The sequence below is a fragment of the Colias eurytheme genome, chromosome 7 (assembly GCF_061535395.1).
Source record: "Colias eurytheme isolate Ceu_HAF_F1 chromosome 7, ilColEury1 Martin Lab GWU primary, whole genome shotgun sequence".
Lineage (NCBI taxonomy): Eukaryota > Metazoa > Arthropoda > Insecta > Lepidoptera > Pieridae > Colias > Colias eurytheme.
Window position 1 is genome coordinate 4,251,860 of NC_142986.1, and position 19,557 is coordinate 4,271,416.

At 33.7% G+C, this 19,557-nt stretch overlaps 1 protein-coding gene across 3 annotated transcripts in view; it reads left to right on the forward strand.

Annotated features, from left to right (window-relative positions):
• Positions 1–451: 451 nt before the first annotated feature.
• The window catches only part of LOC149906987 (fasciclin-2-like), a 102,820-nt gene continuing 83,714 nt past the window's right edge, over positions 452–19,557 (forward strand). For all 3 annotated transcript variants that reach the window (XM_090104040.1, XM_090104041.1, XM_090104042.1), the window contains exon 1: positions 452–906. In XM_090104040.1, the coding sequence (XP_089960166.1) occupies positions 840–906 (67 nt within the window). In that variant the 5' untranslated portion in view covers positions 452–839. The remainder of the gene's footprint in view (positions 907–19,557) is intronic.

Here is a 19,557-nt window from a genome sequence, read left to right on the forward strand (position 1 = left end):
TGTAAATAATATAGGTAAATTATAATGTGACTAACTAACCAACCTGTTTAACTTAGTTTTTTAACACGATGAATAAATATCATTTATGTAACGTATGTAACATTAAACAACAACATGCACATAGGTAATATCTCAAAAACTGTAACGAATAAATCAAAATACTTATGCTCGCATTAAATTTTATTACATTTAGAACTGAGGCATTCGAGATGACCGCCAGCATGCGCATAGCCTGGAATGATATTACTATATTACTCTTTGCTGGAATGTGTGACAAATCATTCTTATCCAAAGAATTAAAAATAATAAACAACAACGGACAACTAGTTTTAAATCCTTGCGTCACGCAGCGCGCCGCAGAGCTCTCGAGCGAGGTTCGAGCCAACGTACTCTCAACTCTACCTTGGATGATGCCCATTAGTTCCTCTTTCGCTCGTGCCGGCCGGTGTCGCTCGAGTCGCGTCAGTGTGCCTTCGCGCTCGTAGAGGACGGACGTACGCACCTCTTTTTCGTCTCTGAATTTACTTCACGTAACAAGTTTGTTGATCAAATTATTTCTAAAGTTTATATTGCAATATATGCCCACAATGAACTTACGAAAATTCGCAATCTTACAACATTTTGGACGCTTTTAGAAATGTTGAGAAAACTTTTCAAGTGTATTTAGTGTTACATTATTATCTTATATGAATGTAAGCGTAACGCAGGTGAAACAAAAACGCATGTGCATTGTTTTTTGTTGAAAAGGAAAGACGTTTACCGTTGAGGAGGCAGAATTTGAATCTCTTGTTTTTTATTGTTTATACGGACAAGCGACAAACGCGTTGAAAAGAGACAAGATGATGTCCTTTCGTGTGGGAACGACAGGTGTGGCGGCGCTCGCGCTTATGTTGGCAGTTATAACAGGTACCACCTAATTTCATTTTTGCTAGATAGAGTACAATAAAATATATAGTCTTATAAGAATTAACAGTGTTTTATTACAAATCTCGTTGATAGATTTAAGCTTATCAAGAGCGTGCACCTGTTATCAGGAAGATAAAACAGTTTTTGTGATTGTTGGTGCTTATTCATTGAAGTGTCATTCCATTAGTTTGAGTTTCCTTTTGTTTTGAAATCAGTTGTCAAGTATGTGTTAATAATTTTTAATTTACATTTGTATGAAAAATCTATTTGTTTTAACCCAGATATAAAAATATGACCTTACCAGTACAATGCGTAGCCTTTATTCAATAGCTAACGCTCATTCATAATAATTGTTATAATGTGTGGTATATAGATAGATATCTATTTAAATTTATTCTTTAATTAGGTAAGTAGATATATAGGTGGTTCCTACATATTAAAAAAATTAAGTATGTAGAATGTATGTGTATCTACTATTCATGACTAAAACTCAATAAAACGCGTTCAATACTAGGTAATTATCACACTTCCTATGTCCTTAACTGTCTTCGTATTAAATACAATAAAACGTTGTGACCAAATAATTAGCGCCAACCGAAGCGTTTCGAAAGCCACGGGCGGGGTCGGGGGTAGGCCTAGTTGTGCAAAAACCGTTGGTGCCCGTTATTCGCACAAAGATATCAGTCTACGGAAACTTGACTGCGAAGAACAATTCAGAATTCAGCCATATTAGAAAATAGAAATGTGACCGGTCGCGCGTTTTCTCACAGCTGCTAGTGATACCTTTGAAACTAAATGGAATCGGTATTTTCAGTTATTGTTATGGCGGCAAATATCACGGCTATTCGTGCGCAATATAAGTGCCAAAATGCAATATTAAATTTAATTGCAATGTCTTCGCCTCTAGCTTCAAGAGAGAGGTGCCTTACGTAAGTAATTAGATACCTATTTACAAATTGTATTTCCTGTCTTTACAACTCAAGCTTTTTTCACGAAATAATTGCAATTTGCAATCATAAATTAATTTCTTATGAAACAAAAATATATGAAAAAAATAACAAAAAATTTACTGAAACGGAAAAAGTCTATCTCTATCATCAGTCTATGCGTGCCGTATGACTTTAAGAAAAATGGAATAAATAACAAAACAATCGTCACATTTTTTTTATTTGAAATATAAATTCATTAAAGAACGTATTTTCGTTTATCTTGACATGCTACTACATATTTTATTCACTTAAGCATATCTTATCAGTAACCATTACTAATCTCAGACTCATTTATACCCTGAACTGCAAAAGGAAATCTCGCGTCATTACGATCTTCGATATTGGATAGTAATTAATTTGTTGGAGATACTGTTATTACGCGGTTCGAAGACTTGGAGTCAATCTGGCGTGAATTACCGTGAAGCGTGCAAGAAACGTCTAAGATTATCGTACTTGATTTCTCATTACAAATCGCAAACAGTTATTGCTGATTGTATTAAAGATTGATATTGGATCACGTAACTTGTTACGGGGCACTAATTGCTATCGGAAAGTGTATAATTAGACCAAATCGATTGACTGCTATCGACGCCCCCCGCGAATAATCCGGTAATCGTAAAAGTGTAAATGTTCAGGAAAAATAAAAAACCATTTTTCCTTAATAACTCCATTAAACAACAAGTATCAGAGACTTTTAATATCGCATATGGAAGCTAATTTTTTCAGCTATCTGGTTATTTCAACAAAATTTAAGTAGTCCCAAGGGCTTCGTTATAATTTAACTGGATTCATTTTACTATACTAGTGTAGGTCAAGCTCTGGTCAGTAATGTCACTTACGATATTGTTCGTGTAAATTTATATTTTCGACGGCAACAGTAAAATCTTGTTGCGCTAATATTCGTGTTATTTGTTTTGTATACTGAACATTTGTAATAATCTATTATTTGGTTATTCGATTGTTTAACAGTAACGTACATTTTATTGTTATAACTATTACTGTTTATTCGAATAGTTTACTTAAGTATTATTTGATGATTATTATAGTATGTTTTATGAAATACAGGACATTTTAGTAAATGAAACAACTTTGGATTGTTTCACAAAACACGATAGGTATTATTATCATAGAAAATAGACACTGCACTGAAAACACGACTATTACACATGATTACACAGTCATGAAAATTATACTATGGTCCTATTACAGTTAAAAATGTAATCAGAATCCTCATCAGAACCTCACAGAAGGCGAATCCGCCGTGACCAGTCAGTACTTGTGTGGTGTGGTGTGTGATGTCTTTTTCGCGACTACCTTGTATACAGCAGCAGCGCTTGGGAAAAAGGGCTTCGCGACTCCGGCCGTTCTTCCTACATCGTTTCTCCTGTCCCATTCGCTGATCGTATCCTGTCCCAAAATACGCTTGACGAATGAAACAGGACACAGATCGTAATCCGGTTTCCGGAAAGGGCGGCTCCGACTCGACGGCCGCAATCTTGCTGCCGTTCCTATAGACTCTGAAGACGTGGCTGTTCACCACGTCGGCATAGGCATCTATCAAGCCAAACCCCAGCTCTACTTGCTCTGCCGTATGTGGGTCCGTATCGCGGGTGCCATTCGTTCCATCTCCCTGTCCCTCAACACCGCCGGGTGCGACACACCACTCTTGATCTCATAAAGCGTCGAAGCTTCGAGTATCCTGAGGTCAAGAGGGAGAATCCCAGCCAACAGCATCGCAGAGTTCAGGGAGACAGTCCGATATGCTCTGCAGATCTTCTGGGCAAAACCCCGTTGAACGGTGTTAAGCCTCTTTTGGACCCCCATCTTTCCCGCTTTGGGTGCCCACGCTGCTGATGCATACAATATAGTCGGTTATATAACTGCGATATATATAGTCTTAACTACTTGGGGGTTAAGCCCCCAACTTACTTTAGCTCCTCTTGCTAATAGCTTATAAGGGGCGATTGCCTTTTTGCAAACGCTCCCGACATGGGCGTTGAATGTCAGGCCGCCATCAATAGTAAGGCCCAGTATCTTAATACTTTCGAAATATTGGATGTCCACACTCCCCATTACAAGTCGTGGCCTGTCAAATTTTAATTTTCGTGTCGAGAGCAGGGCACATGTCTTGTGTGGCGCGAATTTTAGTTTATTTCTGACACCCCATTCGTCAATTTTCCTCAATGTGCAGTTTGCCTTCGTCTCTACTTCTAAAGCAGTATCTCCATCAAACACTAGCACAATGTCGTCGGCAAAAGCCTGACAAAACACATCCATCTCCTCTAACATCCACAGCAGAGGATCCAGCAAGAGGTCCCACAGGAGCGGCCCACCTATGGAACCCTGCACGCGCCCCTTGTTGGTCTCTCTACTCACTTCCACACCCGCATACCTAACTTTCACACCTCTTCCACTCAGGTATCTGCTGATCATCCGCCTTACGTTCCCCGGACACCCAACTTCCGCCAACCGAACCTTTATGGCTGGCCACCAGGCGCTGTCGAAGGCTCCCTCTATGTCTAGAGATACCACAACAGAAATCTTCTTCTCCTCCCTCTTATTTCTGATGTGGCTACCTAGTCTATAGAGGGCGTCCTCGGTGCTCCTCTGTGGCATGAAGCCATGCTGATGGGGGCTTATTTTGGGCAGCAGGTAGAACCTGAGTCGGACGACCACCATCTAATGAAGATGAAGATGAAGGTTTCGATGTGGTCTATTCTGATGCCTGCCTCGTTTATCTATCAAACTTTCATCTCTTTTAATTTTTTCTAAGGCTGTGTAAATCATTTGCTCAGTAATAGAAAGAGTGTTTAAAAAAATACCTTGCATACTTGCACTCCATAATGAAAGTAGCGGGAAATCGATTTCTTAATAAAACCCCGAATAAGCCTGTACTAGCACTTAATTAAATAATGTAGAAAACTTTTTACCTGAATAATATCGTAACAACGTTTACTGTCAAATCATATTGATATTATTTTTCGTAAAGATCTAAAACCATATTATTCGTTTCAAATACATTTTAATGTTATTTTATGGAATAAACGCGTAGTTTTTTATATCTTCGTAAATAAAGATAGAAAAATTCTGAAAAAAATTTACATGGTGTATTTTAACTTCTAGATGCCGAAAAACGCATAACATGAAGAACCCCGTAATAGGTCATTACCGGATTATTCGCGGGGGGCGTCGCTATGGACAAGTTCTTGAAATACTGTCTAAATTTGATAGTTAAAAATATCTGATTCAGCCGTTTCCTGCCCTATAGATTTCCTGTGTTGGTGTTCTTCTGCGATTGGCTATGGTATAAAACTATTTTTAAATTTGTCAATTTTATTTGTAAGCCGGAGAGAACCAATTGGAAGAATAATTTATAATTAAAGGTTTCGTAAGTATTCAATAATGTATTCGCTGAAGTTCAAATATTCGTAAACCACAGAGAAAACAAAGAAGAAGAAGTACATACTAATGCAGGTACAGCATAACACCTACCTATTACAGTTTTTGACATTCCATATTAAAATCATGATGCCGTATAATATAATTAAATGGCATCATAACAGAAATATTTAATAATATAACGATACCAACTTATTATACTAATGGCTTAATATCCATACAATGTTAATGTAAAATTTTCACAACTAGTCACATTTAAACAATTAATTACCACGGTCATGTAACGTCCATCCTTTGCATACATTCCACGCAATTTACACGAATTTAACACATCTGTCGTGTCATTACCCTTGTTATTTGAGCGTATTAACTGAGAGATTGGCGTAATGGGCTCTTTACAAAGTCATGACCGCTGATTAGGACCAGAGCGAGTTAACCGTAGATTAGCGGTGCACTTATAGAACTTTCGTGTGTTAAGATTGTATCTAAAGCGGATGAAAATTGACTAAACTTTTTTCCAAGTTACCCGTAGTCAGCAAAATTTTGCAGAGTGGCAAAGCTAACCAAAGTACTTTTTACGAACAACGGATCGGATTAATATTTATTAATTCGTGTAAAGATATTGATTAGTCTGTATTTAAATGCTGTTGATTGTGTGGGGGAAAACATGATTGTTGAGTTGATGAATGTGTTGTTGTAATTATGAGTATCGAAGTCGGGCAAGTTGATAATAATTGTCAGCTGTGATATGAATAGTCTAGCTATTAGCATGCTAAAATTATAAACAATTTTGCAATATTTTTCAACTGAGTCATCTTTTTCTCTCAGTAGAATTTCCCATATTATGATGATGAGCAATTTGGGGTTTTCACTTTGAGATATTATAGTGTATACAGAATAGCAGCCCATTGAGACGCCCTATTAGGCATAAAACCGGGTATCATGCATCTATTTCATGCTAAAATTTTGATCCTAATACAAATGTTATCGCAAAAGCTAAGTGCATGTGGATTGTGGGTAGTTATAAGAGCTTAACGCGTACCTGCTAATAGCTCGTATTATTGATATGCTTCCTGGACATAAATAACCAGGCATCGAGAGGGTTTGATTGCGCTTGAATGAAAGCTGTTACAATTATTAATACACTCCAATGAATCTATAGATCACAAGGTCTTTGCCCTGCGTAATAATAACCGTTATGTTGATGGCATAGTATTAAAGGAATTGAACACTGCAGGTTTGATAGTGGAATTAAATGGAAATTGTACGGTTGTAAAAGCAATGGGTTATCACAGTTTTAATACCGACTTGTTAAATGCTAGTTCTATTGATTGATTGATTGATACATTACCATGTTTAAATCGAAAGCAATATGGAATTTTGGTTCACTACTCGAACTTTGTTGATTTATTGCTCAGTTTACAAATGTTAATAAAACAGTTCAATACAATGAGCGTTTTATTGTAACAGTGACTACGTTTTTAATACTCCTATCCTTTGCTTAATTTATAGAAATAACTAGGCTAGTTTCCAGTATGTTCTTTTTTTGTATATTGTGTTTATTTTTGTATCACAAGCAAATACAATGTAATTTAGAAAATGAGTCACCTGAAGACCACAAAGCAAATAGCAAAGAAAGCGTAGATGTAAAATCTGGGAGCAAACAAGAAATTTTGCATAGCCAACGTAAAAGTGAGTGGATGAGTCAGCTTTGATCGGGTGAACAAAATTGAAAGTGACAATAAAAATTAGGTATATCCGCGTAAAGATGACTCAAGTTAAAAGCAAATGCTACCACCGAAATGATATTTTTATTCAAGTCTACGGTACCTAGTTATTTTAATTTCACAGACGTAGAAGACGCAGAAGTGTCAAGTTTTTCTAATTTTCCTGTAAGTACACTATGATCTTAATTACGTTGCACGTCCTCAAGAGGTCGAGTAAATATGTTATCTTTTATGGTCGTTGCTAGCAATGTGGGTCGGATGAATCACCGTGTTCACACGTAGGACCATTTCTGTTACGTGATACTCGTATTGCTGGATAAGCTTTGATGTTATGATGATATCATTTAAATGTACGGTTAAAACGTAGATAGAAGGTGTGAAGAGATAAGATTTTAGTAGGTGTATGAGTTGAGTAACACAATGTGTTAATAACCTTGGATTGTTTTGATTACAGAAGGCAACGTGCTTAGGACTTTGAACATGTTGGTATTTATTGGGCAAGTAAAATTGAGGATTCGTTTTAGAATATAAGTAGGTAATCGGGAAATATGTATTTAATTTCTCGTTGATTTTTTTCTGTTATCAGGTGTGACTGAGAATTGTTATACTTCTGGTATAACAATTCTAAAGCTATACCGGCTGACTGTTATAAAAACACGTTGATAGCTCAGTAGGTCAGTAACATATGTGTTATTTGCTATTCTTTATCAGACTTGATTAAAGATAACATATCAGGTTTAGTTAGACCCCAAACAAATGCGATGAAGAACACACCACGTGGAAAAAGATAACACTTTAACGAAATAAACAGGTTGTTGAAATAAGCCGACTATTAACACAACTTGAAGAAATACAACAAATAAACTGGTCTCAGTTATATTTTACCTTTTTATTTTTATATTTCCTGTAGTGTAAAGATATCAAGTAAACAACTAAGTACTCGTTTACAACGAAGTATTAGTACGTAGGTTCTCACTATTTCCTCAGATACCTAAAATTTTTTAGAGTTATTTATTTCAAATGACAAGACATTGGATACAAAATAACTTCAAGACTTTGCGTGGATATTCAGTAGATATTATATAATACAGTACGCTATAATTAAAACTTCTAGGCCACAATATAACTATTATTTTTTGCATTTCTAGTAAATTCTTGGTAAGTATTTAAATCAACAATCTCATAACCTTGAGCGAAACCAGTTTCGAGTTTACACTAAAATTGAGAGTTGTCACAAAATATTATTTCGTGTGTTCCTTTACGGAAATTATACAAGAGTTAATGAATCATAAGATAATGTTGTATCATTTTTTGTAATCATAGAATGTGAACACGCTTGACTGTGAACCATTGATGAGCAGTGACGCGTAAATGATGAGATACACCTACATATTGAAAAAAATAATTACCTGCACGATATTAAAGTCAATCATAGAAGAGATTATTGTATTCAGGAAATAACCAATTAAATCATCTTCAAATTACTAGGGAAATTCCGTATTGATTACTGTCCAATAACCCAAATAGGTAGAACAGAAACTAACTGGTTAACTTTCGTTCACAGATCTTGATAGCTGATATAACTAACACAATTATTTTACATCCGTAGGATATTGCGAGTCTATAGACGTTTCCGTTTTTATCTATACTTTTTGCATTCAGCAACCGGTAGGACCACAGTCTCTGTAAACCGGTTCGGAGGAAGTCCTCTGTCGTGAATTTTCCCCGCCATTTCACTGTCAAGATGCCGGTTTTTTGTGCAAATTGGGGCTTGTTGCGATGCGAGTTGCTGAAACGATTTAAGAACATAATTGTCTTAATTTGTTTCGAGTTTTGTTGTTCAAAACGGTTCTAGTTAATCTATTTGGAAATTCTTATTTCATTTGTGTCTACCATCTTATATACAATGTAGAATAATATGGTTTTAATTGCTATTTTGTTCAAATCAACAACTTAAAATTTGGTATTCTTAGGCAGCTCGGTTATTTGATTTAACTAGGTTGATTGATCAGCTTTCTACAAAAATAGATGAGAATTCAAACCGCAAACGTTGTAATAAATCTAAAATGCCTTGAGCAACCCCGTGAAATAAATTGTGATTCCACAAATAAAAATATAATAATAATAAGATAGATTTATATTCTAAAGCATCAGAGAGGACTAGATATTCCATGTAAATCGGTCATACAACCACAGTGAATTGTGCATTCAGAAATTCGCATTTATACTCGTAGTTTATGTAGTCGACTAAATTGAACACGTTGTGTCAAGTCCGCAATGCTTCCGAAAATTATGCAAATAGCAATATATAGAGTTAGTCTAAACTTATAGAAAGCATGACAGTTAACAAATCCATGTCAGCTATGTAAATTCTGCATCAGCTTTGGGCTTATTATGTACCATCCCTCTAATGTACTACTTCTTACTTGACGTACTTGTTTAGATTAGACTAGATACGCGGAATATTCTCTCAAGTTAATTTGGATATAGGGCATCCTGGGTGTCTCTTTTATGAAAAATGGCTCTTTAAGTTTTGGCGTAATATTCCGAGTTTCGGGAATGTTTTATGTCTGGTAATTAGGAGCTGAAATAGAGTTTGCTGGAATAAATCATAGCCGAAATGTCAAAAATATCCTCGAACAGAATTTCAGCGACATTGTGTGAGAATATACTTTATGTTATCATGGATCATAATCAGAATCCAAGTTCCTTAATGATCGCTCGAACCATCCCTTCTAGTTCTCCCAATTGAAGTAGGTCATATACCCTAAACTGTTTATGGGTGGAATATCTCACTATCAAGAGACGCATTGCCCGTTTGCGTTTCTGTCATAATGATAAATACTCTAATTATTATCCTTATCCACGCCTTTAATGACATACGTATACATGTTTAAATGCTGCGCTGATTGCCAGACTTGTACGAAGTACTCGTGTCAGTCATAGTTTATTACATTTATTTTTACTCAAGTGGTATTGGAAGCGGAAAACTTGAATGCATGAGGCTCATTTAAAATTCATAGCGCGTGTTTTATTGTCTCGACTAGCCGTGCAAGATTCAAGTCGTATTGTACGATATGACTATAAGTCGGAATTGGCTTTGCTTTTTATCGACCGAATATTAAGTGGATTATAGGATTCATTTTATAACGTAATTGAGCGAGTTTATTATGATGGATATATATACCCTGCATGGAAATAAAGCCTGTAATTTCAGTCGAGTGCTCTAGAGTTTGAAATGTTTACTGGATAATGGAATTATACAGTTTAGGCTTTGTGCATAAATAAGTTGAAGTATGTTTGATAATTATATTTTTGAGAGAAAGGGCTCTATGCAAAAATCATACAATTGCAGCCAATAAAAAGGCCAATAAAAATATAATCTATACCTATGTGTAGAGTGTACACTTTGTACACTTGGATTAAAAAAAATATTTGCGAAGGTTCATACTAGATACAGCCATACTACAATAATGATATAATACATGTGAAAACACGAATATTAATGTACAATATAACTCGAGTCTCGACAAAGGTTTGGTGATTTATTTGGACACAACGTGGTAAAACAGTTAGTCCGGTGGAGCAAACAGACTGTGTCTGCAAACTGGATTGACGACCGCGCGGTGGACCTTGACGGACCGCGAGCCAATGCGTATTTCAATATTTTTATTTCTATTTAAACTAGATATTTGCGAGAACTAGTTACAAGTTCTTCATTAAAAAATAATAATTTGCGAAATTTGCGAGAACTTATCACAAGCGGTTTTTGGTGCAAATTAATTGAGATAATCAGGATTAGAAAGAGTTTACTGACAATTTATAGTCCGAATAGAAATGAAACAAACGATGGAACTATATGAATAAGAATAACATAAACTATGTTATATGATTTATTTTGTGTCTATTTTATATGTTGTTTATTAATTTGCCGAAAAATAAGAGTAGGGTCAAGCACGTTTCGGAAATTGATCACACTTACTTGCTCGAAAATTGTGTTCATGTCGTTAGTATCGTATATATATTTTGACCTGAATCCTGCATCTTGAATCTTTAAACTTATTTTTTCATCTTACAAATATATCAAGATCCTAAATTTAATCAAAGGTTGACAATACAAAAAGTTATCGCAGTAGGTTTCATTGAAAATCAGTCGACTGCTCATTTGTATTAACGGTGACACGAAAAGAAAAACGAAATGCCAAACAAAAAGAGTCCGTAGAAATCTTTCTAAGAACTGAAAATAAGACAATTTGCTTCTCGACGTAGACGGCAAGCTTTGAACGAAGAGCTGTCGAAATTACTTAACGGCGATGTATCGATATCGATAATGTGTTTCGCTCCAAAAGAACATCACCATGAAGTGTATAAATGTGTCGATGTCACAGGATTTCACGTGTGATAAATGATCCTTGAAAAATTGGCTCGGCGAATTCCCGTCGGTACTTAGTTTTTACTGATAGCTCGATTACAGTTTGTGAAATTGCGAGATGAGGTCTTTATCGACAATATTTGCATGAGTTGTGAATAAAATATAGGTAGGTGAAGCTTTCGCGGTAAATGTATCGTGTTTGTTGTTCTGCGAAACGGTATTGGTTTACGCAGTAGTTATACATTATAGAATAGGTAATACAAATGAACAATTACTTATTGCAATAAATATTTTGCATAAATATTTAAAGTTTCTACTAAAAGTCTATTTTTTTCCGGCTCAGATTAATATCTATCTCTAAGCTGGATTAGAGATGTGTGCGGACAATAATGGACTAATTTTATATTTTCGGCGTAAAGCGTAAATATTGTGGTAGAATCGCTACTTTTAGAATTTTAGACGAATTTGATATATTATAAAATTTAAAGGTAAAATAATAGAATTATCAATGCGATACCAATGAAAATCTAAATAACCTTAACGCAATTTTGTTCTTTAAAACGGAAAAGATAGATAATTATTTTAAAGAGTTTTATTGGTTTGTGGATTTGAGACAAACAGCGTTCCATGTTCACTATCTTAACAAAGGATCGAACCCGGAATCTAACGCCTACACTACCTTAAGCATGAATCACATTGTATTTTAAAATTTACTTAAGCTAGGCAAAATTGCACATAGCAATGTTGGGTACATTTCATTATGTCATCCAATTTTAAATTAACTTTATATTATATCGTGACGATTTGATTTCACTTTCATTATATTATTGCATCGTTGCAATTTAAAAGCCTTCAATATCAATACCGATTTAACATGATTTCATGTGAAACGTACGTGCTTTTTAATAACAATTGATGAATGTTCTTGAAGGTGAAATTTGTTTTTGTTTGTTTGTAATAATGAGCCATTGTTTACCAATATTGAAATGGAATATGAACATTGAATGGTAGACATTTGTCGCAGTAATATTATCGTATTACGTGTAGTAAATAGTATCTAATTGCAATTTAATTGATTTGTAATAAAGCATGTTTTAAACAGCGAGCGACTATACTTATTTATTCTAATGGTTATATATAGTGTTATATGTATATAGTCTTTTTTAATGTTACCTTAAATTTAATGTTTTATTTTGTTTAAATACTTCGTTAGCGAACGCTCAACTGCAAACCCAAGAACCTAAGTAAAGTTTGACAGTTCGTTTAATCTAGCCATACTTTTGACTTGTTACCTCCCAAACTGCTAACGCATCCTTACAAAAACATTCTACAAGTATCTTCGTAAAACACGCTCAAAGAGCTCTTATGTACACTCGCGCACAAAGTCCATGAAGAATTTAACTGAAGCACGTCATTATTAAATTCCTTTTTACGCGACAGTACAGACTGTAGGCAAAAAGACGAGAAATGTGATTTGCATTGTTTTTCCCACGGCGCCGTGAATTTCATTGTCGAAGCACTTTCTCACTATTGTTCGCGTTGTAATTGTATATCGCTAATGATTTTACGAGATATGTGCTGTCTGGATGTTCGTGTGTCCTACGGTCATTGTGCCCATAGATTACTGTTTTTGACATATGGAATAGTTAATTGCAGAATCTATTTTTGTTCTACGTATGAAGCCATTTATGAAGCTGCTTCCGTGGTCTCGTAATTAGCCCGTTTGTTTGACTTTGAGCTGGAGGGCCATTAGAAAAATAGCCCACACAAGAAACCTACTTGCCTCTCACAAAGATGTATAATGATAGAAGACTTAAGTTCCACTACAATAGATAAGTCTTTTCATTCTGCTTCATTTTTATTATTTTTTTATTCGGGTGCTGTGTAATAAATGCTATAAATTCTATGAAAACAATAAAGCGATAAAGATGTAAATGACCCAAAATTAGATGTTAGAGAAACAGTATTTGTGTTGACTTTACATTTATGCAGAAAATTTAGGCTGCAATTTGGTACGAGAAATTTCTCTTTTAACATCCTAATGCAGTTCTCTTACGTGAGAGGCATAAATAAAGTGTAATTTTCTAATAAAATTTATGATCCTCATAAACTACAGCATTTCTCAGGCTGCATTCGTAGAAAGTAGCTTAAGTTATGCTCTTAAATTTTATCTTTTGATGTATAGTGATAAGGTAGTTTGACCTCAACGTGACGGGACTGTTATCAGTCCTTAGATCAAGCATTTCGTACTTAAACGACACATAATATAGTGGAAACGGGAACAGCATGTTTATTCTAGCACGTTTACTGTTTAGTATCAAGAGTTTTAGCACTTAATTTGTTTTTATTACCTTTTAACTTAATGTGTGAGTTTTAATTAAACCCACTATTACTTCTTCTTTACATGTACGTCTGTATTTTTATTTCAATTTCTCTTTTACAACAATCATTAACGTCATTTAATATCGTCGTTCATCGCTAATTATAAACAACAAAATGTTAAATAAAATAAGAACAAACGGAGGTCCCTGATTGATGTAAGTGGCATCAAGATTAAAGCGATCGATTGCATCCATTGCATATAATTAATAACATTAATGATTCATTAGCGTCATGTTCGGGCTATTTCTGTCCATAAGTGGCACGATAAACGGAACCGACCACGAAATCAAGTGAAGGATCGTTTAATTGAGTTTTAACATTAGGGATGTAATTTCTTGGGCGGCGCAGCGGGACGCTGAAGTATGTATACTGTAGACTTGTAGAGGCTGTATTTTATTTTTTGTTTGTTTTTTTTATGTGTTTGCTGTTTATATCGTTATGTTTGCTGTTTATGACTTATGGTTTACAGTGTGATGTATTGTATAATAAGTTTGCGTTGGCAACGACGAAAACGTAGGTATGGAAGATTATTTTAAATAAATAATAATAGCTAATTGAAATGAACAACTTTAGGTTATAAAAATAATAATATTGTACAAACAAATATGTGAGTTAACTATACACATCGCGTTCGTTAAGAAATATTACTAGAATAAAAGAAAGATTTAACTTGAGAAGGGGTTTCTCTAGAACGCTAATCGCTCTGCCCAGTTTCGTGACCAAACCCTAAACGTAGTCGAGAAGCTTGCTTAAATATATAAATAGCTTGAATGCACTTATCGAACTAGACTCCAGATACCAAGTTCATTAATGGCTATTTCGAGAAGTTTTAATGACCGTTAATTTTAGGGCCTACTTGATAGTATTAAAATGTACTGTAGAAGAAATCAATAATTGTTATAAATTCACCAAACACAAACAATGTTAAAATCTCAATATGATTCTAGAACAGGATCGACCGAGTCATCATGTATTTTATGTGCCAAAGTTATAAATACCACATATTAATTTGTAATAAGAAGTGTGAATAGTCTTATATATCTATTTCATAAAGTATAAAATGATAGACGTTTATTTTTTGTGTTTATGTTTCGCTTTATTACTATTTTTAATTATTACCATGTATCATATAGTTTCCCAAGTTCATATATTACAAAAGTACAATCTTATTCCACGTTTGCAAAGTTACCCGCGATTAACGTTTGCGGATATCTTATGAGGAAAGTTTTACTATGGCGATGTGTGCAACTTCGTCTTCTCTATTATAAAATTCTTTGTAAATAAAACCTATGAGAATTAATTACGAAGTTATTGGTTTGGTTTAATCTGTGGACTATTTATAAATTATTGTGTGTAGAATAGACATATAATAGAATCTGATTATTTGAACAATAGGCTAACTATTATTAGTTTTCATAAACATTCTGGAAACATTATTTTCCAAAAACTCACTTTACAAAATTGAAATACATGTTGTTTACCATTTAACTGACTTGCAGTTTGATTAAAACGATATTAAATGCGAAATCAAATCGCAATTAGAATTTCGTATCATTTGTACTGCATTGCGGCCCAACTTGTAATGTCCAATTCATTGTTTGGAAGCTTCGTCGCTTATAAACACTATTTAATTACGCAACCAGTTTATTAAACTGTGCTATGAATATATTGTTACACGTATTTTCAGTCGAATTATTCGCAGCTATATAATTTTCAAGCTATTACAATTATTAAAGCAAAGAAATATTTAAGTATTGTCATTTTCTTATTTATTTATCATGGAAACAGGGAACATTTTGAAGGATAAGTTCAGAAGAAAGTTCAATCAAGAAAATATTTCAATCATCAACATGACAATGTTTTAAAGACTGTAACTACCTATTCAAGAATATGCCAACTGCTTTATGTTCGTATGACATTTAAGAAATAGAGTCATTTCTCACACCTTATTAAAACTTACTTTAATTAATTTATTTGCATCTAATGTCTTCGCCTAATTAGCCTAATTTTCAGTTCTAAATGAACCAATGAGCTGTTAAATATTATAGAATACATTTCAGAATAAGCAAGAGCTTCAATCCATCCCTCGAAGCAAATTATGTTATGCTCTAAATGTACATTACAAGCCACAAGGTACGTTGTATTAATTAACAAACTTCACTTACACGGGTAGTTACGTTAGTAGCTTCTATCCGAGCTCTGTTTAACATTATTTAGTAAATTTAAATGGCAGCTTGTTTAGCTTCAGAATTTGGGATAACATGTCAGTGGTTCTTTGGCGGTTGCTAATTTGAAATAAAGCTTCTGTTTTGGGTGTTCTTTTACTGCACGTGTTTAACTAATCTTTTGTCAGTGTCAGTGTTCTTGGGTCGATTAATGAGATAATAATGTTTCCAACTAAACGTACAAAATATACAACAATTGTTCTTATATCATAAAAGTTGATGTAAATTTATAGTGATAGTAGACACAGTGTGAACACTAAAACAAGACTGTTAAAATATTCAGCCGATTGATGGAAAGCTTACGAAACCTATGTATATTGGTTTTCAGTGACACATCACTAAATTGTGTGCACATTCTCTTTGTGACGGTTTTTCAATAGATTGTTATTTGAAAAATACAAATATATACGTCCTACAATGATTTTAATTGCTGGAAAAATGTGCCAGGTAACATTTTAATTTTAATAGATTGAGGTTTGCTAGTAACTGGCTATTAAAAGTGGCAAAATAGAAAAGCGATTTAGTTTTATGAGTGGTGCGTGTTTGTTATTTGTTGTTCTGAAAATTATTAAAAAAAAAAATTCAAATTTGGCTCCATTTAATCCCTCGATCAGCTAGGAAAATCCTATGTAACAATTAGGTATACATTTTAAAGAATTTGCATCCACTATAACAAAAGAAAATTTAACGATATTGAAACCATGTCCATCGGATATCTTTTTTTTCTCTATTGTCTTGAGATGTAGACCTAATGCAGTAAGCTTCATAGTTTCTTTGACGTCATCAATAAGCCCACGCTGGACTGTTGCCAGACGATAAGCACTCAACCCAACCTACCCTGAACCGGGTTAATAACCTCTTTAGATATCTGCAATTTATAACACCACTATCAAATTGATCATTGCATCTGACTCATTCGAGAAATGCGAGGCGTTTTTATTGGCAGACCTTTTATTATGATATTACTTCGATAGTACCAAACAGAAATAGATACATATTAACAGTTAAATGTTGACTTATGATTTACCACACTATTTCACTTTGAGATAATATAAAAAATGTTGTCGAACAATACTGTTGCGTAGTTAATAATTAATGTTATGCATAAAACGATTACAAAATTTTAACATATCGTCTACCATAAATATGGTTAAGTATATATCTGTCGATATCTGAATATTGATCGGCAAACCAAATGGCTCATAAAAATTACATAAATTTTAATAAAGCTCTGAGCGTTAAGGGTTATTGAAATTAATGACGCGATTCTAAGAATAAATTATGGTATGTTATAAATTATAAAGAACAGTTTATCCAGTGTAATAACTTCGTTAGAAGATAATTTGATTAACTAACATTCTAGTTCATAAGTAGGTAATATGGCCTCGTAAAAATATTCGTTAATAAGTTTGTTGTAAAATATTATACTTTATTAAACTTCGCTAGCCACTTAGTTATTTTCAGGTCTCTTTAAAGTCTTGGATTTTTATTTTATTAAGTCAATTGTATTAAGGCTTGAACCACGCAAAATATTTTGTTATTCTTTTTAATACTGGTTTTTCATACCATGCAAAAGAAACGATACAAAGAAATTCTAAAGCACGCTAGCGTTGACTTATTTATTGCTTTGTACTTATGAACTCGGTGAGAAAATACGAGTAAGTACAACCAGTTCACATATAAATGGTTTTTAAAGTAACCTAACAATGAGGCGGTCCAAATATTAACTATTGTGAGTCAGCTGTTAATAAGTGAGTGCTTGGGCAGCATTATTGACATTAACGAGTATAGCATCCGGCGGGAACAGTGTGGATGACATATCGTGTTACTTTTAAATAAATAAAGGGGACAATAATTAGGGGCCCGAACTTTGGACTGAGGAAGTTCGCCTTCATTAAGGAGCTGATGAATGAAAGTTATTGTTACGAGAAAGTAGTGACGAAACAATTGCCCTGAGTTTGTCGCGACAGAACACATGTCATATATGTTGTTTCATTGTTTGTTGTGTTTGTGTGAGCATTTTCTTTGTTTGATTTTACTATAGCGTATTACCTTTTAAAATCAGTAAAATAATTTAAAAATTATGCTTATGACTAACTACTTAACTAATCTGGAATTATGTAAAAGTTTAAAGGCTCTCTTATTTTCTACTATATTTTATAAAAACCAGAAAGTCTCGTTAAAAATGAAAGAAACGCTTACATTTGGTTACATTTTAAATATTTTCACGAGTTCCTTTATAAAGAAATGCAGCAAAATTTTACATCTGTTTATTTATGGTCCCACAAGTGGCTCATAAATATAACATTTTATTGCTCTGTTAAATGACACTCGGTATCTACTGGATATTATGAACTTATGAAGCTGTCGATGAGTTGAGAAGTGTAGCGATGATTCTTGGGTGTAAATTGTTAAAAAATATATATTCTATATTTCACTTACACGCGACTTGCTCTATGAAACTCTATGGTGCTTATAAATGTGCTTAAATACGCAGATAAATTTTAAATTAGGCAATTACAATAGGTACGTTTTGGTAATGTTTAAATTTGAAATTTAATGTGTAATTTTAAATAACCTTAATTTTAAGTAACCTTTATTATGGAGCCCTGTTAAGTGTTATCATTTAAGTTAAAAAGGGTAAAAGAAAAGGATGGTGGAATTGTTTGTTACGTATTCTATACATTTATTATATTTAAAGTTATGTGGACGCTGGCTCTTTATTCAAAGCGATTAAACTATTTTACTGTTTTGCTTTTAAATATAAAATGTTAATAAAGCAGACGTTTCTTAATTACTACAATTACACATGCATTCCTGTTTCGCTTAGCTGTTATTTAATGAGCCATTTTATCCTGAGCTGTCCAAGGCGCCTCTAATGGAACGAATTGTTATTGTTCCTTCTGTATTACGAGCTTAACTTTATTAGGGAATTATTTGTTTAGAATTTGCTAATTGGGCGTATTATTTGATTAAAATATTTGATAGGTTATTGTGTTAATTTACTATTGAAATTATATGACATGCTCTGGCAGAAACGGGTCATGGTATGATGATAATGATTTACAAGTGACAAGAAATAAGTATATAGCAACATGTATTTGCGTGGATGATCACAGGAAGTGTAGGATGCCCTGAAACTGAAAATATATTTAATATAACGGCGGATGGATGTTCCTGTCGTTGACGTATGTATGCTTGCCATAAAAATTATAATATATACTAATATTTCACACATAAGTATTGTCTGTTACAACACGAATTAATAAATCATTGAATGCGCAAGGATTTCATGATAATAGTCATTGAACAATCAATAATAACAAAACTATGAAATGATTAATTATTTTGTTTCCATTATTTTACGAAATGCGAACAATTTTATTTCGATCTGATGAAATAATACTGCAAAGTACTGGATCATTACGTTTCATAACCATTTTGTGGTTTGAATATTATATAACATAAGCTGAAGGCAAAATAAATAATATTCAGAGGAAAATAAATAATATTTTGTCGTTTTTACATTCAGTTTATTTTTTAGCTATAAAGACATA